Source organism: Corythoichthys intestinalis, chromosome 1, assembly GCF_030265065.1.
Source record: "Corythoichthys intestinalis isolate RoL2023-P3 chromosome 1, ASM3026506v1, whole genome shotgun sequence".
NCBI classification, from domain to species: domain Eukaryota; kingdom Metazoa; phylum Chordata; class Actinopteri; order Syngnathiformes; family Syngnathidae; genus Corythoichthys; species Corythoichthys intestinalis.
In genome coordinates this window covers 1,503,352-1,531,350 of record NC_080395.1, presented here as the reverse complement: position 1 = coordinate 1,531,350, position 27,999 = coordinate 1,503,352, and the positions used below count along the sequence as shown (strand labels likewise).

The window sequence follows — 27,999 nt, the reverse complement described above, 5'->3', positions numbered from 1 at the left end:
CCGTCACGCCTCCACGATTCCACCGGCTAAATGCACCCCAAACTCCACTTTTGGAAGCACGCTTTGCGTTATTCGTCCGCTTAACCGAGCGAAAGAGTCGTTTTGCGGCTAGTCGGGCGTCTGAGCGGCCAGTTTTGAAGCGGAAGAAGCCCGTCGGGAGGCGGAGAAGAAGCCATTTGAGCGCCAAGTTAAATCGCCTCCTCCCCGCTTGACGCGTCCGAGGCGCGCCCGCCTGCCTACCCGCTCATTGCGACCAGACACCGGCCTTCCGCCAGCACGCTGTCGCGGAGCTCCGACAATTTCGGAAAAGCATCCGCGGAACCTCCTTCATCAATGCGCTTATTGATTCATTGATTACTTTCATGCTCGACTTTGGTTGTGAACTTCAAGAGAAGCATCTTGAGGTGAGTACAACAAACTTATTGAATGATTATGGCACTCTTAAAACAATTGAAGCTGAAAATGATGTCCTAACATCCTTATTATGATTGTTTTGTATCACTTTTTGCTCATTTTGTGGCTTATTTTTTGGCAACCTCGTCAAATGCAGCTGCGTCGGCCATGATGAATCCAGACAGATGTCCAAACTTTGTGAAAGAAAATGAACACTTTCCCACGATTCATCCACCTAATAACATTATCTGACGGATAGCCTAACGTGTTTTCTGTCTTAAAGTGGAATTTCATGCGCGTATTTGTGGGTTTTGGGCTATTTTAGCCACTTTACATGTCAGCAGTGTGCTCGTTTGCCCGCCAGGACGAGTTGGTCTTTGTCAGCTGAACGTGGGGGTTGGGAGTGTGCTCTTGCTCCGTCTTAAAACTCACCTAAAACAACTTTAAACTCCTTATTTCTGGCAGGTTTACTCCTGTGAAGACAGCCAGCCTCGTGGCTAGAATGCTTGGAAGTCGGTAAGTGCTAATTTATCCTATTTTTACGTCTCTCCACTCAATCACTCAGCGACAAAGTTTAGCTTCTTCAGCTAGTTAGCTTGTAGCTAAATCACCTTATTGTCGTTTGTTGGGCTTTGCCAACGCGTCCAATTCGCACTTTGCTGACAACTTTGCCCCGTCCCGTGTCTGTTTTTTCTTTTCTCAGGGAAGAAACGGAACAAGAAGCCGAGTGTGTTGCTCCCGACGCGGCCAGTGTTAAGGCGACCAGGCCGAGGAAGAGGAAGGCAGATGTTGCCATTGTGAGTGGAGTGGAATGGAGTGGAGCTCCCTTTCTTCTTCCCCTTTCGTTCTCTGATGAAATGAAATCTTATGAATAGAATGTCAAGCTAACATGGACTTTTTTTCTCTTTAGTATTTACAAGATGTGGATGAAGACGAGATGACCAAGAAGAAGCAGCGGGACTGCCAGGTTCAAATTTCATGACATTTTTGGGCTGAACGTCCAATTGATCCATAAATTAACTCTTGATATGAGTTTTTTATTTGTGGACGTCCACTTCGGTCATTCGGTTCAAATGGAGAGGGCGTCTATATACAAGGCCTGTCGCGATAACAAATTTTAGTAGGCGAAATATTGTCTCATAAATTATTGCCAATATGCGGTAGTCATAGGTGGAGTTTGACTTTTGGGGCGGGGGGGCTCAACAAACCAGGGGTGAAAGTGGGCGGGAACTAGAGGTGCACGATAATTATCGGTCCGATAATGGGAATTATGACGTCATCCCAATAAATACGGTAACATAATATATTATCGGCCCTATTAATAATATTTTTGGCACGATGTCGGATTGGGATTTGTACATTTGTTTCCGCTCCTGTTTTTCCGCTATGCAAAGTTTTGTTACTGTCTTTGTTTTGTTCATTATAATAATTTTCATGTCATCATGAAAATTCTGGTTCAGTCCAAGGCAAATGTAAGCTGAATCAACTACTAGTATTTTTCACCTACTGGTGTTCAAAAACTCAGGTGAATATACATTGAAAAATGATATATATATATATATACACATATTATCAGTTATCGTATCGGCCTTGAGGAGCAGGAAGTTATCGATGGCTCGGTATCAAAAAATGAATATCGTGCACCCCTAGCGGTAACTGTCAGGAACGCGGTTCCGGTGTAAGATTCCGGGCCGGAACGCGGTTCCGGTGTAAGATTCCGGGCCGGAACGCATCTCAATGCTATATAATATATATTCAATCTATGAGGTTATGATATGAAGACATTTTTGGAAGCGAAAATTTAAGCTCTGAAAATGAGTTGATCATGAGTACACATTGGAAGTGAGGGTGTGGACTTTTGTTTATTCGCTGTCAGCCTAGCACATCTAATAGATCGGACGTCTACTGCTGTCAGTGAAAGCCAATGAGTTCATAAAGACTTCTTTATAACGCGACTTCTAGTCAGGTAGCATTCAATCTGTGTGGTTAAAATATCAAGACAATTTTGGAAGCGACAATTTAAACTGCAAATTGGTTGATTACGAGTAGACATCAGATCCATTTGATGTGGGAGTGTGAACGTTTGTTGATTCGCTGCCAACCTTCCACTTCAAATAGATTGGACTTCTAAAGCTGTCACGGGTACAGAAGGAGTTAAGATTTCTTTTTTTTTTTTTTTTGAAGGTGGCGCAGCAGTCTGACGAAGGCGCGTACACAAGTCCTCGGCGCCGGACGTCTACGCTGGAACGCCACGACGAGCGGCAGATTACGCTGATCAACGTCGGGTTCCCTCATTACGACCTCGCCAACGTCTTGGCCACTCCCGTTCACTGTGCGCCGCTTCCTGCGCTCTGGTTTGTGTTCAACAGTACAGATACACTAAGTTGTAGCATAGACTTTAAAACTCTATTGACCTGACACTTCGTCATTCTTTGCCTCACGCCTTACCATAGGGGGCTGAGGTTCATTTAGTGATAGTCATTCGAAGACTGCACACGCTCATGTCCAAGCCAGATTTAAGCTTTGATTTCTGAAGAAGTACAAAAGCTTTACCACATACAAACAGGAAGGATTGCCTTGGGAGTGATTTGTTGGAGGATTCAAGGTCATTATTATATTTTTCGTACCATGCATGCATTTTTAAACGTGAAAAAAATCAATGGGAGGACTCAGCCGCTAGTGCATTGGCATCATAGTTTGCCATATTTACGTAAAATAAACGTTAACTGCGTGATTTTTTTTGCTTTTAACTAGGGCTGCAGCTATCGAATATTTTAGTAGTCGATTAATCGATGGACTAGTTAGTTCGAATAATCGAGTAATCGGATAAGGAACATGAAAAATTAAAACACCTGAGCCTCAAACGATATAATTATTTTTTAAATGAGAATCAGTGTACAACAAAAGAACAATTGCTAACTTGGATAGAAAAAGTCTGGTAGCTTAAATGCTATAACATGCAAAAGGTTTTTTTTTTTTCTACAATGCTCTTAACAAGTAGTTCGGACACATATTCCCACAAAAAACGGCTAAATATACCTACAAACTAAATTAAGAATGCATTAAAAAAACATAGCTTATGTTGGTCTTAACAGGGAGCAGTTGGATTCAGCCATGTGAAATGAGGCAGACCAGAGGACAAACCATTACAATGCCACTCTAATTAAACGAATACTCGAAGCAACAAAATTTAGTACGAATATTTTTTTCTAATCGAATACTAGAGTTAATCGATTAATCGTTGCAGCACTACTTTTAACCAAGAATCGAGACTGTTTTACGTCCATATCTATGAAGAATTTGGGGATTTAAGCATTTGTTCACAGTAATTTTCACCAGAAAAGCGCTGTTTACGTCAGGCGGCCCCTAGCCTCATTCACTACAACTATATAACTACGGTAACTGTATAATGACAATAGGCTATTCTATAATAAGTTGTGATTGCATATAGAATTAATAATCTCTTTGTAAATTATTTATAATGGATTCTGCATGTTTTCCTCAAGTATTAAGTTTCTGATTTGAAAATTGAGTGATTTATTAGCTGTTGAAAAAAATTTTAAGTTGCAATTTTGCTCAAAAACTTGATATAGGATATGTGAACTATTGCTATTGATCCTGAAAATATAGGTGATTATCTCTGCATTTGGTGATTTTTGTGAATGTAGTGTACAATCCGAGAATTTTATAGTCGTAGCCATTTTAAGTTTTGTTATACTTGTATAAAAGATAATTCATCGGGATTTTATAAGGGAACGACTTGGAATTTTTTTTTTGCCACGGCTCATGGAGACTCATATATGGCTAAGGTAGGTGCCTGTTTTGGTTTTAGGTCTGTAGCAGCTTTTGTCTTGAAAATAGGCCCCCTACGGATCGGCCCTGAGCCCCGTGTCATGTCAATATATTATGAATTCTATGATTGTAATAGTAGTGGTACTACCAATAGGTTCTTGATATGTTCCTGCCATGAACTGAAAGATGTCGCTGTTGAATAAAGAATAGTGGAAGGAACCTCTTGGTACCTCACGCATAGACTTCATAATGTATTCACTGGGCACAGGGCCGATTAATAGGGGGCCTACATTGTTGGCGAGGCCGTCAAAGCTGACGGAGTGGAATCACAGAGCTTTTTTTCATTAGAAATTCTTGTAAATAAATGCTTAAATCCTTGAATTCTTTATAGATATGGATGTAAAACAGCTTCGATTCATGGTTAAAAGCAAAAAAAAAAAAACATTCAGGTAGCATTTATTTCACGTAAATATGTCGAAGTACAATACTAGTCTTATTGTATTTAGCTAGCGGCCACCTGGTATAAACAGCTTTTCCGGTGAAAATTCTTGTGAATAAATGCTTAATTCCCCGAATTTTTTATATAGACATAAAACAGTCTCGTTTCTTGGGTAAAAGCAAAAGAAACCTGCAGTTAGCATTTATTTTACGTAAATTTGTCGAAGTACAATGCTAGTCTGTTAGTGAATGTAGCTAGCGGCCGCCTGATGTAAACGGCTTTTCCGGTGAAAATTCTTGTGAATAAATGCTTAAATCCCTGAATTCTTTATAGATACGGACATGAAACACTCGATTTTTGGTTAAGAGCAAAAAAAAAAAAAAACTGAGCAGTTAGCATTTATTTAACATAATTATGTCGAAGTACAATGCTAGTCTGTTAGTGAATGTAGCTAGCGGCCACCTGATGTAAACAGAGCTTTTCCGGTGAAAATTCATGTGAATAATTGCTTAAATCCCTGAATTCTTTATAGATATGGACATAAAACTGTCTTGATTCTTGGTTAATTAAAAGCAAAAAAACATGCAGGTAGCATTTATTTTACGTAAATATTGCGAAGTATAATGCCAATGCTGTAGCGGTTAATTTCTCCCATTGATTTTTTTTTTCACAATGTTCAAAATGCATGGTATGAAGCGGTACAGCATTCGTACTCTTTCAACGTAAATCCGGCGTTGAATCCCTGCATGTGTCGCTTCGACCAACCGCGAATAACTAAAGCGGATTGTAGGATGGCCCCCTGCTTGAAGGCGTGGCACACTGGAGGTTGAATCTGACCTGTTAATCGTTATAAAGTCTATACATAAGGATTCATTAATGCTCATGGCTTACGGCGCCACTGTCAAATAATTACCAAATACATTAACTAGCTATTAATGAAACAACTAGAACAGTAACTGAAGAAATAATTAGCACTGAACATGAATTTTGATTGTTCTTTACGTCTGCAGTGCTGCAATGCATATAATATATTTTGGTATAAATATCCCATAGTACGGTGAGGACAACTGCGGCTTATCTATGAACAAATGCCATTTTCCTGTCAAATTTGGTGGGAGGTGGCTTATGGTCAGGTGCGCCTTTATACCGTATTGGCCCGAATATGAGATGTTTTTTGCATTGAAATAAGACTGAAAAAGTGGGATTCGTCTTATATTCGGGGTCTAGACATTATACCCATTCACGACGCTAGATGGCGCCGGATATCAGTGAAGTGATGTTCTTTCATGAGTCATGACATATCTCAGCTACTCTCAAGTTTAACCAGTTTGCATTATTTTATTGCAACGTTTTTCCTTATTCAGATTTGTTTCAAGACTACAGTTACAGTAAGACTGACAGTTATTGAAATTTTGTGTTTTTATCACAATAAATTGGTTTATTTACATTTCAAAAACCAGAAGCCATTTACGAATGCGATTGCACTTTAGTTTACATATTTAAATGTTCAGATATAAAGATTTGAATGAGGCAAAATAACATGCTTTTTCTCTCAAATATATTGTTGAAATCATTTGTTTCAGATGTACTGTAATTCTGGATAAAAATTTATTTGGTGTTTAAAGTCTTTTTTTCAAACTTGAGTCTTGGAAAAAGAGGGGTCGTCTTATAATCAGGGCCGTCTTATATTCGGGCCAATACGGTACGAGGAAAATTAGGATAACTGCTTGCAATTGACAACAATAGATGTCCAATTCAGTTTGACTGGCAGTGAATGCCAGCGTTTTAGTGTCAGAGACGTCTCGCGCTGTCAATGGCAGCCAATGTGTTAAGAGTGCCCTACAAAGGGTTCGCATAGACAACTGCCAAAGTGTTTATTTTTTTCATTTTCATTCATTTTTGTAATACCACTGCAATTAGATTCCTACTCAGTAAATATTTCACTTGTCCATATAATTTTTTATATAATCTACTACGACCACTATACTCAGAAGGGTTGTTTTGTTTTTTTTGTTTTGAATAATTTTATTATCATCATCGGTATCATTGACAATTAGGGATGTCCCGATCCAGGTTTTTGCACTTCCAATCTGATACCGATATTGTTTTGCACTTCCGATCCGATACCGATACTGGCCGATACCAATACCGGCCTCTCTGAGCATGTATTAAAGTTATTTAGCCTCCTTACTTAGTTGTCAGACTCATGTTGAAAAGGGTTTTAGTAGTTTTGATAACAACTTGCCAGCTGAATTAGGCGAGTTGGAATGACACATAATGGTTGGTAACAAACTGACCTGTTAATTAAATGATAAACACAAAACATAAATAACAAACAGAAATGACATATTCAAACAGTAAAACATGCTAATAATATTGTAAACTGTCTTAAAAAAGCAAAACACACAAACAACCTCAAACTATTAACTATTACACACTCCCTTTGATTTGCTTGCCCAGCCCGAAAAAACCCAAAATTTTATGGTTTATTTGTAGGCACGAGCCCGAAAAAAAAAAAAAAAAATTATGCTTTATTTGTGAGGACTCAGGAGCGATGCGTGGTTACGTTTTGTGTGATCGCGTTTGGTGACGCCAGTGCATATATGCATAATGATAACAAATTATAGCCTGTCTTTTGTAACAAATCCTCCCAGTTAAACAAGACTGTAAGATGGATATTCAATACACATTTATATATTTTATATTTGCATGTGTGTTCTAACAGGTGGATAGTGGATTTGACATTTATTTTAATCTCAAGTTGGCAGAAAAAAAACGCTATTTCTCAATGTTGAAATACTCTACATATTTTTATCATTATAAATGCATTTACACAGCGAAATAACGCTGGAAAAGTACATACATACAGTGCCTTGCAAAAGTATTCGGCCCCCTTGAATCTTGCAACCTTTCGCCACATTTCAGGCTTCAAACATAAAGATATGAAATGTAATTTTTTTGTCAAGAATCAACAACATGTGGGACACAATCGTGAAGTGGAACAACATTTATTGGATCATTTAAACTTTTTTAACAAATAAAAAACTGAAAAGTGGGGCGTGCAATATTATTCGGCCCCTTTACTTTCAGTGCAGCAAACTCACTCCAGAAGTTCATTGAGGATCTCTGAATGATCCAATGTTGTCCTAAATGACCGATGATGATAAATACAATCCACCTGTGTGTAATCAAGTCTCCGTATAAATGCACCTGCTCTGTGAAAGTCTCAGGGTTCTGTTTAAAGTGCAGAGAGCATTATGAAAACCAAGGAACACACCAGGCAGGTCCGAGATACTGTTGTGGAGAAGCTTTAAGCCGGATTTGGATACAAAAAGATTTCCCAAGCTTTAAACATCTGAAGGAGTACTGTGCAAGCCATCATATTGAAATGGAAGGAGCATCAGACCACTGCAAATCTACCAAGACCCGGCCGTCCTTCCAAACTTTCTTCTCAAACAAGGAGAAAACTGATCAGAAATGCAGCCAAGAGGCCCATGATCACTCTGGATGAACTGCAGAGATCTACAGCTGAGGTGGGAGAGTCTGTCCATAGGACAACAATCAGTCGTACACTGCACAAATCTGGCCTTTATGGAAGAGTGGCAAGAAGAAAGCCATTTCTCAAAGATATCCATAAAAAATCTCGTTTAAAGTTTGCCACAAGCCACCTGGGAGACACACCAAACATGTGGAAAAAGGTGCTCTGGTCAGATGAAACAAAAATGGAACTTTTTGGCCACAATGCAAAACGATATGTTTGGCGTAAAAGCAACACAGCTCATCACCCTGAACACACCATCCCCACTGTCAAACATGGTGGTGGCAGCATCATGGTTTGGGCCTGCTTTTCTTCAGCAGGGACAGGGAAGATGGTTCAAATTGACGGGAAGATGGATGCAGCCGAATACAGCAACATTCTGGAAGAAAACCTGTTGGTATCTGCACAAGACCTGAGACTGTGACAGAGATTTATCTTCCAACAGGACAATGATCCAAAACATAAAGCCAAATCTACAATGGAATGGTTCAAAAATAAACGTATCCAGGTGTTAGAATGGTCAAGTCAAAGTCCAGACCTGAATCCAATGGAGAATCTGTGGAAAGAGCTGAAGACTGCTGTTCACAAACACTCTCCATCCAACCTCACTGAGCTCCAGCTGTTTTGCAAGGAAAAATGGGCAAGAATGTCAGTCTCTCGATGTGCAAAACTGATAGAAACATACCCCAAGCGACTTGCAGCTGTAATTGGAGCAAAAGGTGGCGCTACAAAGTATTAACGCAAGGGGGCCGAATAATATTGCACGCCCCACTTTTCAGTTTTGTTAAAAAAGTTTAAATTATCCAATAAATTTTGTTCCACTTCACGATTGTGTCCCACTTGTTGTTGATTCTTGACAAAAAATTAAAATTTTATATCTTTGTTTGAAGCCTGAAATATGGCGAAAGGTTGCAAAGTTCAAGGGGGCCGAATACTTTTGCAAGGCACTGTACATACATCATTTTAGTATAAATATATGAATGTATATTTTTTGAAAAAAGTCTGCCCGATGCGTCTAAATCCCACTTTACTCACGAGAGATAATGACTCGTCATCCAGAATGATTCCTTCGGCAATGACTCTTCCCTGGGCTTTGGGACTGTCAAGTGCCAGTTTGTATCGCATAGCAAAAGTTTCTGCCAGTGTTCGTTGCGTATGACCTTTCTTTCTATCTTCGGTTTTCTCCTTATACTCCTCATACTCCTTGTATTGTTTGTGGTGGTATTTTGCTAAATGCTTGATTAGTTTGGTTGTATTAACACTTCTTACAGCTTTACCACCACGCTTGACTTTATTGTGGCGTATGTTGCACTCTGCCTCTTCGTCTTTGTCGTCCTTTAAAGTGGAAAAAAATTCCAAACAGCTGACATTTTTACCGATAATCTCTCAGTCAATTGGGAGACGGTAATGTAGTGTGTTGAAGGTGTGCGTAAAATGCGGACCGGATTTTTGGTAAACCGAAGCAAAAACTGGAATGGATTATGTAAGTCGGTGCACTGGAAAACCCGGACCGGACTTTAAAAAAAAAAAAAAAAAAAATGGATCGGAAGTCTGGATCGGAATTTTTCCGTGTCGGCCGATCCGATCCAGATATCAGATCGGGACATCTCTATTGACAATTATAAAATGTGATATGATTTGCCCGAAGGAACCGAAGAAGATAAAGGCGGACGGGAAGAAGCATATGCTTATGTTTCCCGTCCCCCATACAACTAAAGACGCACATTCAGACATGGTACATACATCAGATGGCCACAAAACTGTACAATAAACAATCTGGGTTTAGTAACTAGCGTCCAGTCAAGCAGCTCGATTAATTTCAGGGCGTACAAGGTTATAGCTTTGTCATTTTTGCATCTGTTTGCTGTGGGAACATTTTGTTGTGGCTATGTGTGTGGCAAAAGTGATTGTGTTATCACAGCTGGTGTGAGTAGCGACTCAGAATGCTTTTCTTATAAGTCTCTTAAAAGGATACATTGCTAAGGTGTACATGGTGGCAAAAATTGGCGCACGCAAAGATCACTGTAACAATTTCATCAGACATGACGTCTCCACAGCGAAAAACATGCTTATTATTCGTTTTATACAGTATCTTTTCCATATACTCAGTAAACTAGACATTTGAATCAGGAGCTCGGTAGACACAGCAGATAATTGTTTTTACGTGTCATTTTATATCCGTGCAAATTAAAGTCAGAACCTTTGTTATCTTTAGTAGATAATCCTTAATGTGTTCAAGATTCTTGTAGAGACTCCTGCCGTGTTCACGCCACCCTACTGCTTGTATGGTTCCTTTCTGCACTACTACCTGTACAACTATTACATTTGTGTTGTGGCGTGTTTACATCTAGCTGGGCGAGTAAAGACGTGGTGTGGAACAACATGCTAGCCAAAGACAAAACGTACACGCGCACCGTCAACATGATGGATAAACATCCACACCTTCAGCCCAAGATGAGAGCCATTCTACTCGACTGGCTCATGGAGGCGAGTGCGATTTGGGCTCCGTGCGGTTGCCGACAAAATCGCGTTAACGCATCCGTTTTTGCCGTTCCAGGTGAGCGAAGTATACAAGCTGCACCGCGAGACGTACCACTTGGCGCAGGACTACTTTGACCGCTTCATGGCCACGCAGAGCAACGTCTTCAAGTCCACGCTACAGCTCATCGGCATCAGCTGCCTTTTCATCGCCGCCAAAGTCGAGGTACGGCAGCCCTTTTGATTTTCGTCTTTTGGAGGAAAATACTTATTACCGTAATTTCCCGAATATAAGGCGCACCCGTGTATAATGCGCACCCCAAATTTACTTGTAAAATCTAGGGGAAATTATTGTACCTGTTTATAACGCGCACCCTAATTTTAGCACCAATAAATAGAAGAATACAAGAAAACAGAGCTCGTGTACAGATACAGAAATGTCATTTTACTGACTGGTGAAACACAGCACAAGCATAGCATATTGGTTGTTCTAAACATTACCATAAACCTGTATATTCAGGTGTGTTAGGGGAGAGAGACGTGGAAAACACGACAGGAAAAGTGGCACCGAGGTCCGGATTTAGTGAACCCTGCTTTAGACAAAATCGCTGCGAACAACCGCTTCCAGTATCCATCAATGAGATTCGTACAATGCTCTACCGGAACTTTAGAGTATTTTTATTTGGCCAACTGCTCCAGGTCTCTGAGATTTAAAGGGTGCCTTCTCTAAACTGCCATTTTCAGATCAATCCACAGGAATCAGGTCTGGACTGATAGCTGGCCACTTTACAAGTCTCTAGTCCTTTCTCTTAAACCATTTTTGAATTGTGTTTTGGGTCACTGTCCTGCTGAGGGAGACCCACCTTTCTTACACTGGGCCCTACATTATGCTGCAAAATTTGCTGGTAGTCTTCAGACTTCATAATGCCATGCACACGGTCAAGCAGTCCAGTGCCAAAGGTGGCAAAGCAACCCCAAAACATCAGAGAACCTCCGCCATGTTTGACTGTGGGGATCATGTTCTTTTCTTTGAAGGCCTCTGTTTTTTTCCCGTAAACTCTGTTGATTCCTTTTCCCAAAAAGCTGTACTTTTGTCTCATCTGACCAGAGAACATTCTTCTAGGTAAGTTTTGGCAATCTCCAGCCTGGCTTTTTTAAGTCTCTGGGTCAGAATTGGGGTCTTCCTGGGTAGAGTCCCTTTTCATTCAGACAACGACGGGTAGTATGGGGTAGAGCTGGGCGATATGGCCTCAAGTACATATCACGGTAAATTGAGCAGATTCACCTCGATAACGATAAATGATGATAAATTCGCCCAAGTGTTATATAATTTGAAAATTTGAATCAATGCATGGAATACAAATTAACCGTTTCTCGTTAAATTTATTTACCAGCTTTCAATTTAACAATTGCACATGCAGTCTAAACATTAAGTATAAAAAAAAAAAAATCAATATCAAAACAATAAGAATTCTAGTGTGAACATTTATAACGGCTTGTATGACTTAAAATGTACATTGTAAAAATCAATATGACGACTGTGCAAACATGTCATTGTAACACAAATGACTTGCAGCTTTAACAGTACACTTCAGACAACTTTTTGGTATTGGCTGCTGTGACATAATTATTCAACTCAAGTGTTTACGTCAAGGTTTCAGATATGTTTCCCGGAACATTTTTTAATACATACACCCCCCACACAGACACAACCAGATTAAAGCTGTATTGATCTGATGCCAATGAAACATTTTAAGATTTTATGATGGCAGAATAACGCAAACACATACAGAAAAATAGCTGTGGCCATTAAACTGTCATATCATATATAGTCTTCACTGTTGGATTATACTTTATGCTGAGTGCTTTACCATCATGAAAGCTTTCAGAGAAATCACACAGAGATACCAAATAACGCGACATTATGATTGCTAGATGAAGTCCGTGCCCGGTCCACTCATTAATTACAGCCGTTTCGACAAGGTTAGAGCCGCTATCTGACTCATCGCGTTTATTTGTACCGTTAGCCGCTAGCGTTAGCCTGTGGCTTGGCTACCAGAAAAAAGCACTGAAAGCATCCTCTCCTGAAATCGTGAGAACTAGGGAGGACAGCAGACAAAAGCCCGTCTGGAACCCGCCAAGAGTTTACTTAATGTGGGGTGAAAGTTTGGCGAAGCTCCCTTAAGCCCGGCTCCATCACGTTTGCTTGTAGCGTTAGCCGCTAGCGTTAGCCTACCGGGCTTCTGTTTGTTTGGTTTCCTGAAAACCACGTGACTCCCAACGTAAGCGCACTGACTGCTTTCTTAAAGGGGAATGAACATTGCCGAACAACACAGTCAAACCGGGATGAAACGACTATATTTTATTGTTTGATTAAACTACCGAATTTACCGACATGGTCAAAATTACGTCGGTCATCGTGAAGAATTTCGGTAACGGTAAATTTTCGGTTTAACGCCCTGCTCTAGTACGTGGTGACATTGTTGTACCATCGGACTGCAGGACAGCTTGAACATGTTTGGATGTCAGACAAGGTTCTTTATCCACCATCTGCACGTCAAAATCTCATGTCAATTTTTCTTTTCCATCCAAATCTAGGGAGGTTAGCCACAGTGCCGTGGGCTTTACACTTATTGATGACACTGTGCAAGGTAGAAACGGGAACATTCAGGCCTTTGACGGTGGACTTGTAGCCTTGAGTTTGCCTATGCTTCCTCACAATTTTGATTCTGAAGTCCTCAGACAGTTTTTTGGTCTTTCTTTTCTCCATGCTCATTGTGGTGCACACACAGAAGTTGAGTACACTTTAATCCATTTTAACTGGCTGCAAGTGTGATTTAGTTGTCACCACTAGGGTTGTTCCGATCATGTTTTTTTGCTCCCGATCATTTTAGTTTGAGTATCTGCCGATCCCGTTATTTCCCGATCGGATTGCTTTTTTTTTTTTTTTGCTCCCGATTCAATTCCAATCATTCCCGATAATTTTTCCCGCTCATATACATTTTGGCAATGCATTCAGAAAAAAATGAATAAAACTCGGACGAATATATACATTCAACATACAGTACATAAGTACTGTATTTGTTTATTATGACAATAAATCCTCAAGATGGTATTTACATTATTAACATTCTTTCTGTGAGAGGGATCCACGGATAAAGACTTGTGACTTTGTAAATTGTGAGTAAATATTGCAATCTAGTGTATTTGTTGAGCTTTCAGTAAATGATACTGAAGGCCATGCCCAATGCTTGGTGGGAAGTTGAACCATGACAAGTGAAACCACGACTGTGCGTAGTGCTACCAATTCATATATCTTCTCTGTGATGGGATATAACTTAAGGTGTTAAGAAAAAGATCAATTGCTACCTTGCTTCCCGACATTTCTTCCCATGATATTTCTAATTGTAGGGAGAGGGATTGTAAGGCTATAGCTAATTAAAATAAGGTTCTAAAGGCTGCCAAAATTCACTCTACTCAATTTACGCTGCCTTTTAGCTCTCTATATAGGCAAAATGGCGCCATTACAGATGGAGCGCGACAATGCGTGAGTGGGTCGTGCAGCGCATGCATTAATAGCGTTAAATATTTTAACGTGATACATTTTTGAAAAAAATAATTACCGCCGTTATTGGGATAAATTTGATAAACCTACCTCAAGAAAACGATTTCATAATAAAATGTATTTATATTAAAAAAAAAAAGGAGAAGCATCACATGATTTTTCAACGGGTGCCAATTAAAGATGCACCGATACCGATACTAGTATCGGCAGGGGGCGCCGATCCGGCCCGAAATGGTGGTATCGGTATCGGCGAGTACCAACAAAGACTGCGCCGATACCATTTACCGGTCCATTATTATAACATTTGACCACAGCCTTTTTCTCCTCCTGGCGCTCACTACACTCTGTCTCTGTGTTGTGTGATGACACGTGAACACCAAGCAGCTATCGCTATTGGCCTGCTCCAGACCAATGAGAGCGGGCCAATAGCCACTCCTGACCAATCAAAAGGGGGCTTTTTCATATGGACGAAAAACAAACCAGGAAATATGGCGGCGCCGCGGCGGTCGGGAAATATTTCCAAAAAGAAATCCCGTCGATTAAAATCAATGGCTCCATGCAAGATTTGCGGCCTGAAAGTTTGGAGATGTGGCTTTAAATCGGCCAGTTTCAATACCTCGAACTTGATAAAACATTTGAAGACAAAACGTGAACGAACACAACGAGTTTGAGCATGCAAGAGCAGGACTGCTATCCAGAGGAAGAAGGCCGCCGGACCGGAGCAACAATCTCTGGTCAGTTCACTTCGTCTACTTTACTTTTATTGTCTTTTACTGAAAGAAATACCGCAGTAATTTGGGAAGTGTTTCCAAAGTATTGTTGCCACCTTTCAGAAATAGAAATAAGGGACTCCCACCTCCCGAAAAAACGGAGAGACGGGATGCTGTGGTCAATTATTATTACTTATAATTGTTAGCGTCCACAAATGCGGAAACAAGGTTGAACCTCGAAGCAGACAACAAGCGGGGGATACATAAAAGGGTTTAATGATTGCAAACAAAAAATAACACGCGATCGCGGGATAGTAGAAAAGGAGTCCGTGACAGCAGGTCGACGGACAAACTAAGACGATAGGCAGCGGTTACAAACGAGAGCAGCACACTAACAGAAAAACCCAATGCAGGGGCATAACAAGCAAATGTAGCGAGATTAATGTGCCAGATGTCAAATAGCGATCAGCAAGGCAAATATCTCGGCAGCCTTCTCTGAGATCACCCGTGCTTAAATGCTGCGTTGATGAGCCTGCATTGGATTCAAGTGCTACGCGTCCACGCCCAGCATCAAAACACAATCTAACCAGCAGCAGAATGTGACAATAATTTCATGAAAGGTGCACTGTTTGGACTTTGAGAGGTTTAAAAAAGTTTATTCAGTTCATTCAGAGTTTATTATTATGAATTTATTTTTACTTTCTTACTGTTGGGCTAGTATTATACATGTTTTATTAATTTCACAAATTTAGCACTATTTTGGCCATTGAGAGCCAAAGGTTTATTCAACTATTGTCTACTAGGGTTTAGTGTACTTTTTCCTATTTTGCAAAGGTAAGCAACAGCCTGACAAAGCCTTGATAGCAATGATTTCACATCCAATTATGTAGCTCTTTGGGGAAAAAAAAAAAATTAAGGAAAAAAAATATATATATAAAAACGGGGTGGGATCGGTATGGTATCGGTATCAGCCGATACTGCACAGCCAGGTATCGGTATCGTGGCCAAAAAATGGTATCGGTGCAACACTAGTGCCAATACTTTTGTCCGGCCCATTAATGGAGTTTTGTGTAAAATGATTTTTTTTTTTCATTCTCTCTTGGGTTTTTTTCATTGCAAGCAAAATAAATGAAGCTATTACTACCAAAGCATTTGTAATTGCAATCATTTTCTGGGAGAAATTGAGCATTATCCGCCTGAATTGCAGGGGTGCCAACACTTTTGGCCAGCACTGTATTCATCTCATCGTCTTATGAAAACTGGTGTTCATCAAAAAATGGTTTGTTAATGAAATATTTTGGTGATCGCCATCGTTGACGAAAAGAACAATGATCTTTAGCTCCTAACATGAGCTGAATCTTTTCGTGCGATTGCAAAAAATGTCATCTGCACTATACCTGACACAGGAGATGTACCCTCCCAAAGTGCACCAGTTTGCCTACGTGACGGACGAAGCCTGCACCGAAGATGAGATCCTCAGCATGGAGATCATCATTATGAAGGTGAGGGACACAGCGTGACGGTAGTTGGATGAACAACTCGTGTGATTTTTGTCGCGATCCCCGACCAGGAGCTGAAATGGAGTCTGAGCCCGCAGACGCCCGTTTCCTGGCTCAACGTCTACATGCAGGTGGCGTACCTCAACGAGTCGGACCAAGTGCTCATCCCCAAGTACCCGCAGGCCACTTTTGCTCACATAGCAGAGGTCAGACTTGCATATTATTCCCCTTTCAAATCAATTCAAATGATTCAACTCGAGTAGGGCTGCAGCTATCGATTATTTTAGTAGTCGATTAATCGATCAGCTAGTTGGTTCGATTAATCGAGTAATCGGATAAGGAACATAAAAAAATTAAAATACCTGAGCTGAGCCTCAAACGGTATAAAAACAAAAAAATGAGGATCTATATACAACAGAAGCACATTATGGTAACTTACATAGCAAAAGGCTGCTAGCTTAAAGGCTATAAAACGCTATTTTTTTTTTTTTTTAACACAATGATCTTAACAAATGGTTCAGACACATATTCCCTCAAACGGCTAAATATACCTATAAACTACTTTACGAATGCATCACAAAACATTAGCTCAAACAAAAACTTGGCTTATGTTGGTCTTAACAAGGAGCAGCTGGATTTTGTCACGTGAAATGAGGCCGACAAGAGGGCAGTGTATCCACCCAAATCAATTAAACTAAATGCAAACACTTTCAAAACAAACCATGACAACACCACTTTAATTAAACAAATACTCGAAGCAGCAAAGGTTACCGTAATTTCCCGAGTATAAGCCGCTACTTTTTTCGTTCATTGTGAATTCTGTGGCTTATAGTCCAGTGTGGCTTATTTATTGATTTATTTGGGTTAATTGGCAACACATGCCTCCTAGCATGCATTGCAGCACTACAGATGTAAGTAACAATCAAAATTCATGTTCTGTGCTAATTATTTATGCATTTACTGTTCCAGTTTCATTAATTGCTTGTTATGGTATTTGGTAACACTTTATTTGACAGTGGCGTCATAAGACTGTCAAAACACCGTCATAGTTATGACATTAGACTATCATGGGCATTACTGAATGCTTATGACTGATGTAATTAAGTGTCATCCAGCAAATTATGTTACCAACTCCATTTATGTTCAGCTTGGATCTTTTAAATCCATTCAAAGTGAGATCATTTGCCGAATAAAACTAAATGATAACTGTTATAAGCATTTTTTAATGCTCATGACAGTGTCATGTCATAATTATGTCTAATTGTCTAATGACAGTCATATGGCGCCACTGTCAAATAGTGTTACCAAATACCGTAACTAGCAATTAATTGAAGAACAGGAACAGTAATTATAAAAATAATTAGTACAGAACATTTTAGAACGTATTTTGATTGTTATTTACATCTGTAGTGCTGCAATGCATGTTGGACAACAACAGTGTTGACAGCAGTTGGCATAGAAGATTGACTGTCTCCTCCAAGGGAGCAGTGATGGTCAAATGAAGCAATGAAGCTTTGCAAACAATTGGTTCAAAGCTTCATGGTGGTTCATTTGGTCTTCTGACCATCGTATGATGCCGCTATCTAATGAAGTGTTACCGGTTATTATCTTTTGGTGTAAATTAGGGCTGCAGCTATCGAATATTTTAGTAATCGAGTATTCGACTGAAAATTCTATCGATTAATCGAGTAATCGGATAAAACATTTTTTTTTTTTTTGGTAAGGAGCAATTATAAATATACACGAGAAATCAAGACATTTCATCTAATTTTGAACCATTTTGAGTCAATCAATGTCTTTATTTTCGATGTACATTGTTGAAAACGGCCAACAATTGTATCTCAGAAGTGACTAGAGAAAAAAAAATTTTTTTTACTGTTTTCACTCAAAAACTTCTAGAGCTTATATATATACATATATATATATATATATATATATATATATATATATAAACTCTTATTTCTGACCTAAAAATTTTTTTACGCTTGATAACACACTAGGGCTGCAGCTATCGATTATTTTAGTAGTCAATTATTCGATGAACTAGTTAGTTCGAATAATCGAGTAATCGGATAAAGATGAAAAAATTAAAATACCTGAGCTGGGCCTAAAACGGTATAAATAAATAAATAAATAAATAAATAAATAAGGATCTACATATGCACAACAAAAGGACAATTGGCTAACTAAGCAAAAGTCCACTAGCTTAAATGCTATAAAATACTTTTATTTATTTATTTTTTTTAACAATGCTCTCAACAAATAGTTCCGACACATATTCCCACAAAAATTGGCTAAATATACCTTCAAACTAAATTACGAATGCATTAAAATACATGAGCTCAAACAAAAACCTAGCTTATGTTGGTCTTAACAGAGAGCAGCTGGATTTGGCCATGTAAAATGAGGCAGACTAGAGGGCAGTGTATCCACCCAAATTAATGAAACTAAATGCAAACACCTTCAAAAACAAACCATTACAACGCCACTTTAATTAAACGAATACTCGAAGCAGCAAAATTTAATTCGAATATTTTTTTTCTAATCGAATACTCGAGTTAATCGATTAATCGTTGCAGCACTAGTGTAAATATCCCATAATACAGTGAGGACAGCTGCGGTTTATAGTCCAGTGCGGCTTATCTGTGAACAAATGCCGTTTTCCTGTCACATTTGGTGGGTGGCGGCTTATAATCGGATGTGCCTTATAGTGCGAAAATTACGGTAATTCAAATATTTTTTTCTAATCAAATACTCGAGTTAATCGATTAATCGTTGCAGCACTACAGTTGAGCCTTGTCCACGTGTAGGAAATTTAAAAGCCGAATGAACAACGGTTCATTCGCCCCCACCAGTTAAAATGGATTGGACGTCTATCGCAGTCAATGGTGCTGAAATGTGATCACCTCTTTTTTTTCTTATCGGATATGCAGCTTCTAGACGTTTGCATGCTCGACATGCGCTGCCTCGAGTTCTCCAACGGCGTTCTGGCCGCCTCAGCCCTTTTCCACTTTTCGTCACTGGAGCTGGTGGAGAACGTGTCGGGTACGTCTGAAAAGTCCCGCGTCTTAGCCTCCGACGTTCTCGTTCTGACCTCTGGCGTTTCGTACGTAGCCTTGAAGAGGGCGGAGCTGGAGGAATGCGTTCGGTGGATGGTGCCCTTCGCCGTGGCGCTGCGGGAATCGGGCGGCACGCCCTTGAAGACGTTCGCCGGCGTGGCCGCGGACGACGTGCACAATATCCAGACGCACGCCCCCTACTTGACGTGGATGGTAAGCGCTGTGACTCATCGATGATTTAGTGACTGTAAAATTAATGACTAGTAAATATTGTCTTAAATTTTTTAAATTCTTATTAATTTATACAATGTTTTGTAATTACAAAGCGCAGATTGTTGGGTTTGTATGTGTGATGTCTTGATAAAAAGAAATGAGACAACTTTACTGTCTAACAATAACTCAAATTAGGGAGGTCCTGATCCAGGTTTTTGCACTTCCGATCCGATACCGATAGTTTTGCACTTCCGATCCGATACCGGCCTATCTGAGCATGTGTTTAAGTTTAAAGTTATTTAGCCTCCTTATTTAGTTGTCAGACTCATGTTGAAAAAGGTTTTAGTACTCTTGATAACAACTAGCCAGTTGAATTAGGCGAGTTTGAATAACACATAACAGTTTGTAACAAGAAACTGACCTGTTTATTCAGTGACAAACACAAAACATTATAAATAACAAACAGAAATGGCATAGTCAGTCAGTAAAACATGCAAATAATATTGTAAACTGTCTTAAAAAAGCAAAACACACCAACAACCTCAGTGGAAAATTCCACAAATCCCCCCCAAGCTATTAGATGCTTTTAATGTTTCATGCATTAGTTACAAAAATTGTATAAAAAGCCTCTCCGGTTTAAGTAAATGACTATTTCAGTATCAAGTTAACATTTTAAAACAGTAAATAAAATACTCAAGTCCCCATTCTGTATCAGCAGCTTTAAACTACATTCAATTCATTTAATTTTGCGAATCAACTGTTAAAGTTGTTAAAATTGTTCCCGTTATTCCATAATTTCCCTTCTGTCTACTTTCGACATGTGAAAGTTTTAAAACTGTTTTGAAGATGGATTCAAGTCAAGATTTTGCAGATTTAGGAGTATATTAGATAAAAAGTTAATTAGGTTCGCTTGGAAGGTTCACAACAGCCTACTAGGGAAGTCTCCTGCTTTAAGATGGCGGCCGTTTACTAACGCAACTAGTTTTCAATACTTCAATGTTGCTAGAAACAACCCTGTCATTTTGCAACCAGTTCTATATACATATGATATCTATTATCTACAGTAAAACGATGTTGACGTAGTTTGTAGTGGCTGTCAGCAGCAGTCGGGTATTCTTGTGTTTTTTTATCCAGCAGCATGAGTTGAGCTAAAGCCGTGAGTCGAGCATTGGCATTACCCGGGTCTATGACAAGTATGATGTTTACTCTCGGGACGCAATGCGGTCCGTTTCTCATTGCGTCCCGAAGATCGCGCTGTGTATTAGTTCCGCTTTACTTGACGTATTTCAATAATCGGAATTTGGATATTTATGAATTGTTCTCGAATCTTCCACGGCCGAATCGCTCAAGGATGTAATGACGGCTGGGCATGTTGTACCGTGGTTCTAAGTGTTGGATGGTGCGTCTTTACTCACGTGAGATAATGGCTCGTCATCCAGAATGAATTTATCGGCAATGACTCTTGTTATTCCCTGGGCTTTGGGACTGTCGAGTGCCAATTTGTCACGCATAGCAAAAGTTTCTCCCAGTGTTAGTTGCGTAGGACCTTTCTTTTTGTCTTCAGTTTTCTTAACATACTCCTCATATTGTTTGTGGTGGTATTTCGCTAAATGCTTGATTAGGTTGGTTGTATTAAAACTTCTTACAGCTTTACCACTACGCTTGACTTTATTGTGGCATATGTTGCACTCTGCCTCTTCGTCTTTGTCGTCCTTTAAGGTGAAATGATCCCACACAGCTGACATTTTTACCGATAAAGTCTCTCGGTAAGTTGGGAGACTGTAATGTAAATGTAGTGTGTTGAAGGTGTGCCGTAAAATGAGGACCGGATTTTAGGGAAACCGAAGCAAAAACTGGAATGGATTATGTAAATCGTTGCGCTGTAAAACCCGGACCGGACTTAAAAAAAAAAAAAAAGAAAAAAAAACTGGATCAGAAGCCTGGATCGGAATTTTTCCATGTTCCGATACCGATGCGCATTTTTTTTGCCCATGTTGGCGTCCGATCCGATCAACATCTTTACTTTTAAAGGATGTGTCACTATATTTTTAGGTAATATGATTTTTTTTTAATCTAGTTTTTTGGTTAGAAATTAGTAAATTAGCCTTTTTTTTCTAGTCACATCGGAGGTGCAATTGTTGACTGTTTTCAACAATGTCCATTGAAAATAAAGAGATTGACTGAAAATGGCTCAATATTAGATGAATTGTTTTCTCACGTATATTTATAATTGCTCTTTACCTAAAAAAAAAAAAAAAGTTTGATCTGATTACTCAATTAGTCAATAGAATTTTCAGTTGAATGCTCGATTACTAAAATATAAGATACAGTTGTGGTCAAAAGTTTACATACACTTGTGAAGAACATAATGTCATGGCTCTCTTGAGTTTCCAGTTATTTCTACAACTCTGATTTTTCTCCGATAGAGTGATTGGAACAGTTTCCAGAAAACACAGAATGGGATGGTAAAATTCCTGTGCGGGCACATGCAAAAGACTTCTCGATGAATGTTGGTATTAAAGATAGGGGAATTAATTTGTGGGTACGCATCCTCAGTAGTGTTCCACTGGGTCATGGGGTGTTTCGGCCTTTGACACTATACACCCTCCCCAGAGGCGGCCAGCTGCAGGGTGATCAGCCCTGAGCTTGCGTCCCAAGCCCAATTAGCCAAGGCAGTCGCCTTGGTGCAAGGTGGCGGCAAAAAAAAAACAAAAAAAAAAAACCTCAGGGGGACTATGCATGGCAGGGGTGTCCAGTTCCCTGAGCCAGGCTAAGGCTGACCGCATACCTCCTGACGCACTACCTGTGGGCCCAGCTTGGGTCGTTCCTCTTTAGCCATAGCCACTGGCTGCTTCTTTCAACTGCTTCTGACGCAGTTTTGATGGCTGTGCGCTGGCTCTGGCCCCTGACTCCCAAGTCCCTCAGCAGCTTTGTATAAGTTGTTCCCACAAAGCCTCTGCACCCGATAGAGTGATTGGAACAGATACTTCTGTCACGAAAAACATTCATGAAGTTTGGTTCTTTTATGACTTTATTATGGGTTAACAGAAAAAGTGATCAAATCTGCTGGGTCAAAAATATACATACAGCAACACGAATTGGCAATTTCTTGTGAGTGATTATTGACTCGAACAAGTCAGGAAAGTCACTTGGAGCCATTTCAAAGCAGCTGCAGGTCCCAAGAGCAACAGTGCAAACAATTGTAAGTATAAAGTGCATGGCACTGTTTTGTCACTGCCACGATCAGGAAGAGAACGCAAGCTATCACCTGCTGCTGAGAGAAAATTGGTCAGGAGGCTGAAGATTCAACCGAGAATCACCAAAAAGCAGATCTGCCAAGAATTAGAAGCTGCTGGAACACAGGTGTCAGTGTCCACAGTCAAGCGTGTTTTGCATCTCCCTGGACTGAGAGGCTGCCGTGCAAGAAGGAAGTCCTTGCTCCAAAAGCGGCACCTTAAGGCTCGACCAGGGGTCGCGTTAACCGAATATTTTCCGTCATTGACCGGTTTTTTAAAACGGTGACGGAAAAAACTGAAGTCCATCCGTCATTTTGACAGGTTGCAATTCACACCCCAGACCACAGGATGGCGAGTGAGCATATTAATTAGCTATTGTCTCTCTTGATGCATGACGTCGTTGGCCTTACTCGGAAAAATGTCCGAACTAGCATTCAAGTGTAGCAAACACGGAAACGTTAGGAAGCTTTGGAGAGCGTTGTCTAAGGCTACGTTCATTCTACAGGTCTTAATGCACGAATCCAATTTTTTCGTGTTTTTCTGACTCGAGTCAGGCATTAACTTGATGGTCTGAACGGGACAAGTCGCATAGAAGTGGACCATTTCAAATCCGATCTGGGTAATTTTTGTATGTGGTTCATATCCGATCTGGGCCAGATTTTTTCCAGACTGTCGCGGCGGTCTGTACCGTCCAGTGTCCCAAATCCGATTTCAGCTGTGCGTTATTAGCGCCAAGCTTGCAGTGAACACGGCTTTTGGGGAAGGGCCGGGCTTGACAAGTCATAAAAAAATAAAAATGGGTTGAGGATAAGCATGAGTGATCGGTTTTCTCTCTGCCCTTTGTGAGCTATAGTTCAACATTTCCTACACGGCCGAGAGTCGGGAGAGGGGTCTGGCTGTAGCCCGTCTTGGAGAGTCGGGGGAAACTGCCCGTATTTGTGTACATGCACGGACAGTGCGTGCATGCTATCGATCCATATAAACTGTGAATATCAGCCTAAACGGGGATTATTAATGTCTGTTATTTGTCTCCTCCTTTTGAAAAGCAAAATATGATATCCCTGGAATTTTGGATGACTTGTCATTTGTTTTGATCCTTGTGCGCACCGGCGCGTGTCGGACTGCGAATTAGAGCGCATGCGTAATACTTGAATGGTCTCAATGGACAAAAGCAGTCTGAAAGGGCACGCCAAAAAAACGGATATGACAAAAAAAATCTAATTTGTGTATTAAGACCTGTATTATGAACGTAGCCTAATTGAATGAGCAGGGACAAAAAGCTTGGAGTCAGAAGTACGTGCGCCATTCTTAAACATGCACCATGCCTACCGTCAAGCACGGTGGTGGTAGTATTATGCTGTGGGGCTGTTTTGCTGCCCATGGAACTGGTGCTTTACAGAGCGTAAATGGGATAATGAAGGAGGAGGATTACCTTCAAATTCTTCAAGATAACCTAACGTCATCAGCCCGAAGATTGGGTCTTGGGCGCAGTTGGGTGTTCCAACAGGACAATGACCCCAAACACACATCAAAAGTGGTAATGGAATGGCTAAATCAGGCTAGAATTAAGGTTTTGGAATGGCCTTCCTTAAGTCCCATTGAGAACTTGTGGACAATGCTGAAGAAAGAAGTCCATGTCAGAAAGCCATCCAATTTAACTGAACTGCACCAATTCTGTCAAGAGGAGTGGTCAAAGATTCGACCAGAAGCTTGTGGATGACTACCAAAAGCGCCTAATTGAAGTGAAAATGGCCAAGGGACATGTTACCAAATATTAGCGCTGCTGTATGTATATTTTTGACCCAGCAGATTTGATCACTTTTTTTCTGTTCAGCCATAATAAAGTCATAAAAGAACCAAACTTCATGAATGTTTTTTGTGACAAAGAATTATCTGTTCCAATCACTCACTGTAGCTGCAGCCCTAATTGGTTCAAGCTAAAATGTAAAACTTCGAGGAACATAACATTCAATAACGCCTTATTCGACTGACCGTAAAATAAAACAATGACTCGTTTGTGTCACGTCTGACCTCAGGAGAAGGCGTCGTCCTACAGAGAATCGGACTTGGAAAGTCAAGGCGGCTGCCAACTGCCGTCCGGCGTCCTCACGCCGCCGCTCAGCAGCGAGAAGACTGCCGAAGACCGGGACCCTGCGGCGACCGCGTTGCGACCCAAGTTGCGGGCTGCCGAATGGACGCTGGCGCCTTAGAATCTGTGTGTTTTGTGTGGAATTTCTCATTTTTATGGATTTTTTTTTTCTTTTTTTGGACTGGACGTTATTTTTTTGTGAATTTTTGAGCATCTCATTCTCAAATGCCAGTCAAGGATTTTTTTTATTTTTGATTTTTTTTGGTAATTTAACCCGTCTTTTTTTAAAGGGGGCCACGGACTGAACTTGGGAGTCTGGAGACTCCGTGCTGCTATACAGCCGGGCTTCTCATCAACTTACGTGTGTGTGATTTGAACAGGTGGGACCATTCACTTAGCGGAGCTTCAGAAGCTCCGCTACGCTACTCGCAACAGAATTAGAGGTATTTTTTTTGTGAGTGATTGTATTTAACTTTTAAGCTTGCCCATCCCAAACCTAACAATTACCCAAAATGTCAACGTGTGACTATTTTTCAAAAATCAAATGCTGCTACGTATTTTTCCATTAAAGATGTTTCTCAAAAGGCCTGTCAAATGTCAATGAGTGGAGTAGATAAAACATCATGTGAACTCAGTGGCTTACATTGACAGCAGTGTCGCAGCGATGCTAGTATTTAAAAGGGTACTGATATGGCATACGCGGAGATTGAGGGGAGGCAGGAAAATGGTGGCCGAAAAGTGTAATTGGACTTTCCTAAAATAAAGACCTAGCTGGTAAAATGTTGTCTATAAAAGTTGTAAAGCAATGAACAAGAATCCTACAAAATATTTCATAATGGGTCAGTTATTTTTCAAACCGATCATGTGACTAGCACCTTTGACACGGTCCTTTGCTTTGCTTAGCCAAAACGACACCTGAGGAGGAAAGATGTATATACTTGGAATTTCTTTAAGCCTAAGCTTCAACAACTGAGTTTCAACTAAAGATACACGATAATATCGGTCACCGATAATTATCGGCCGATAATGGCAATTATGACGTCACACAGATAATCCAGATAATAAAAAAATTCAACCGATAATGCAATCCGATAATTATATACTTGATTTTGCCTCCAAATGTGCGCAACCAAAGAATTCAGCACGCCGCCTCCTCAACCCCCCCCCCTCTCTGAAGCCCCTGAGGGAGGAGAGGTTGAGGAGGCGGAGTTACAAGACAAGAAGTAGTTGAATATTATGGCGGCTGTTACTAAAAAAACGACGCTCTCGCTATCTGCGAAACATGTACCGTGGAAGTTCCACGAGGCAGAAAGAACGCGTCCTCATTCAAAACCACTAACCCAGCAGCCATTTAAAAATGCATCACAAAGAATTTTGGAACAAATACGAGGCTGCTGCTAGCAGGAATGCTAAAGCTATTGTAAACACTAAGTTAAACTACAGGGCTTGTGACGATACAGAGTCGGGCTGTTTGGGAATGCAGCCCAAGGCGGGTGGTAAATTTCGACGGAGCCCGCTGCTCTGGCCAGTCCGGCAGGCCGCCGCCGCCTCGGGCGGGGCGGGCCGAGCCCGGTTCCCCGACCTCCGGTGAACACCCCGGTTTCTCGAGCATTCCCCCACGGCGTGCGAGCAGAGCCAGGACATGAATACGCCGCGGCGAACCGGCCGGGGCGGGCGGATTATCCGGTACGAATGTAGCTGCCGCCGAGACGAGACACTTTTTTTTTTTTTTTTTTTTTTTACCTTAATGACCCGAGAACCAAAGCCCTGGATAATAGAAATAATGCAGTTTATTCGACCACCATTCTTCATGAAAAAGTGATGTCCGGTAAGCAAGCTTATCATGACGGCACATTGGTTATAAGATCATTTAAAAATGGAGAAAATGAAGTCAGCCAGTCAATAATGCATTCAGAATGTGAAATGACGAGCGGTCAGATGACTTTGTAACGCTGCCTTTATTTTCGGCTTAATAAAACTCAGGCACAAAACAACACGCACGCAGATACGAGCTCCAACTCCGTCCAAATAGTACTGCCGTGTAGCAGTTTAGCTGCTGTAACGCAAATGTCGTGAAAGCCGCAAATGTAAACAAAGCGCTGCAGAATGGGTACATGACATCTCGCTCTTTTGAGGTAATCATTTTCACAGTGTGCAACAAAGCATTTAACATTAGCAATCACTTTTCAAATTATTTAACTTATTTCTCTGCTCAATTACAGTCACAGTAGATAATCAAATTCTTAAGTCAATATTCTGTAGCCACAAATATTATTCAAAATCTTTCCTTCTTCGTTTTTTTTTTTTAGGATTAAATATAATAATGTATTGCTTAAAACAAGGCTGTTAAGATTATTTTCAGCTAGCTATTTTTCTTCCAAGAAATCTGAGAGAAATACACTTGAAGCGATCGCAGATAATTTCACTTATTGCCAATAGATTTATACTTAAAACTGACTAGTTTTAAGGAGGTGTGTTTTGCAGCGTATTAATGTTATATATGTTAGGAATGGCTTACTTTTAAACGCATTTTTGTGCAACTTAGGTATTTACTCTGTAAGTAATTGTTGCCAAAGGTTTACCATTACACAATGTCAGACAATCTGTCATTATTTAGATGTTTGAATTGACGACTTGTTCATACTTTATGTTGAAAAAAAGAGCAATAAATTATATTTTTGCACAGTAATATTTCCTTTTGTGTATACTTTAAAATTTTACATAAATCTTTTACTAGAATTATCGGCTTGACATTATCGGTTATCGGTTGGAATGAGGAGGAAATTATCGGTTAGAAAAATGCATTATCGTGCATCACTAGTTTGAACCAAGAGTTGAACAAAGGAACATGAAAAATTAAAATACCTGAGCTGAGCCTCAAACGGTACAAATTGTTTTTTGTTTAAATGATCTATGTACAATAAAAGAACAATTGGCTAACTTGCATTTAAAAATGTCAGCTAGCTTAAAAGCTATAAAATGCCAACT

At 40.2% G+C, this 27,999-nt stretch overlaps 1 protein-coding gene across 2 annotated transcripts; it reads left to right on the top strand.

Moving 5' to 3' along the window:
- The first annotated feature begins 5 nt into the window (after nucleotides 1-5).
- On the top strand, nucleotides 6-26,107 carry ccne1 (cyclin E1). 2 transcript variants are annotated; one of them, XM_057852962.1, is made up of 13 exons: nucleotides 6-404; nucleotides 859-909; nucleotides 1,097-1,190; nucleotides 1,304-1,360; nucleotides 2,578-2,747; nucleotides 10,514-10,649; nucleotides 10,720-10,866; nucleotides 16,322-16,417; nucleotides 16,486-16,620; nucleotides 19,348-19,459; nucleotides 19,529-19,686; nucleotides 24,959-25,137; nucleotides 25,302-26,107. In XM_057852962.1, exons 2-12 carry the CDS (start codon nucleotides 896-898, stop codon nucleotides 25,130-25,132), a joined length of 1,293 nt encoding a protein of 430 aa, XP_057708945.1. In that variant the 5' UTR covers nucleotides 6-404; nucleotides 859-895; the 3' UTR covers nucleotides 25,133-25,137; nucleotides 25,302-26,107. The 2 variants fall into 2 exon arrangements, with proteins under 2 accessions (XP_057708945.1, XP_057708937.1); XM_057852954.1 differs by having other exon boundaries at nucleotides 17-404; nucleotides 24,959-26,104.
- The last annotated feature ends 1,892 nt before the right edge of the window (nucleotides 26,108-27,999 follow it).

Coding starts and splice junctions, on each gene's coding strand:
- ccne1 (XM_057852962.1), top strand. Junction 1,361..2,577: donor AGAAGCAGCGGGACTGCCAG/GTTCAAATTTCA, acceptor TTTTTTTTGAAG/GTGGCGCAGCAGTCTGACGA. Junction 10,650..10,719: donor TACTCGACTGGCTCATGGAG/GCGAGTGCGATT, acceptor TTGCCGTTCCAG/GTGAGCGAAGTATACAAGCT.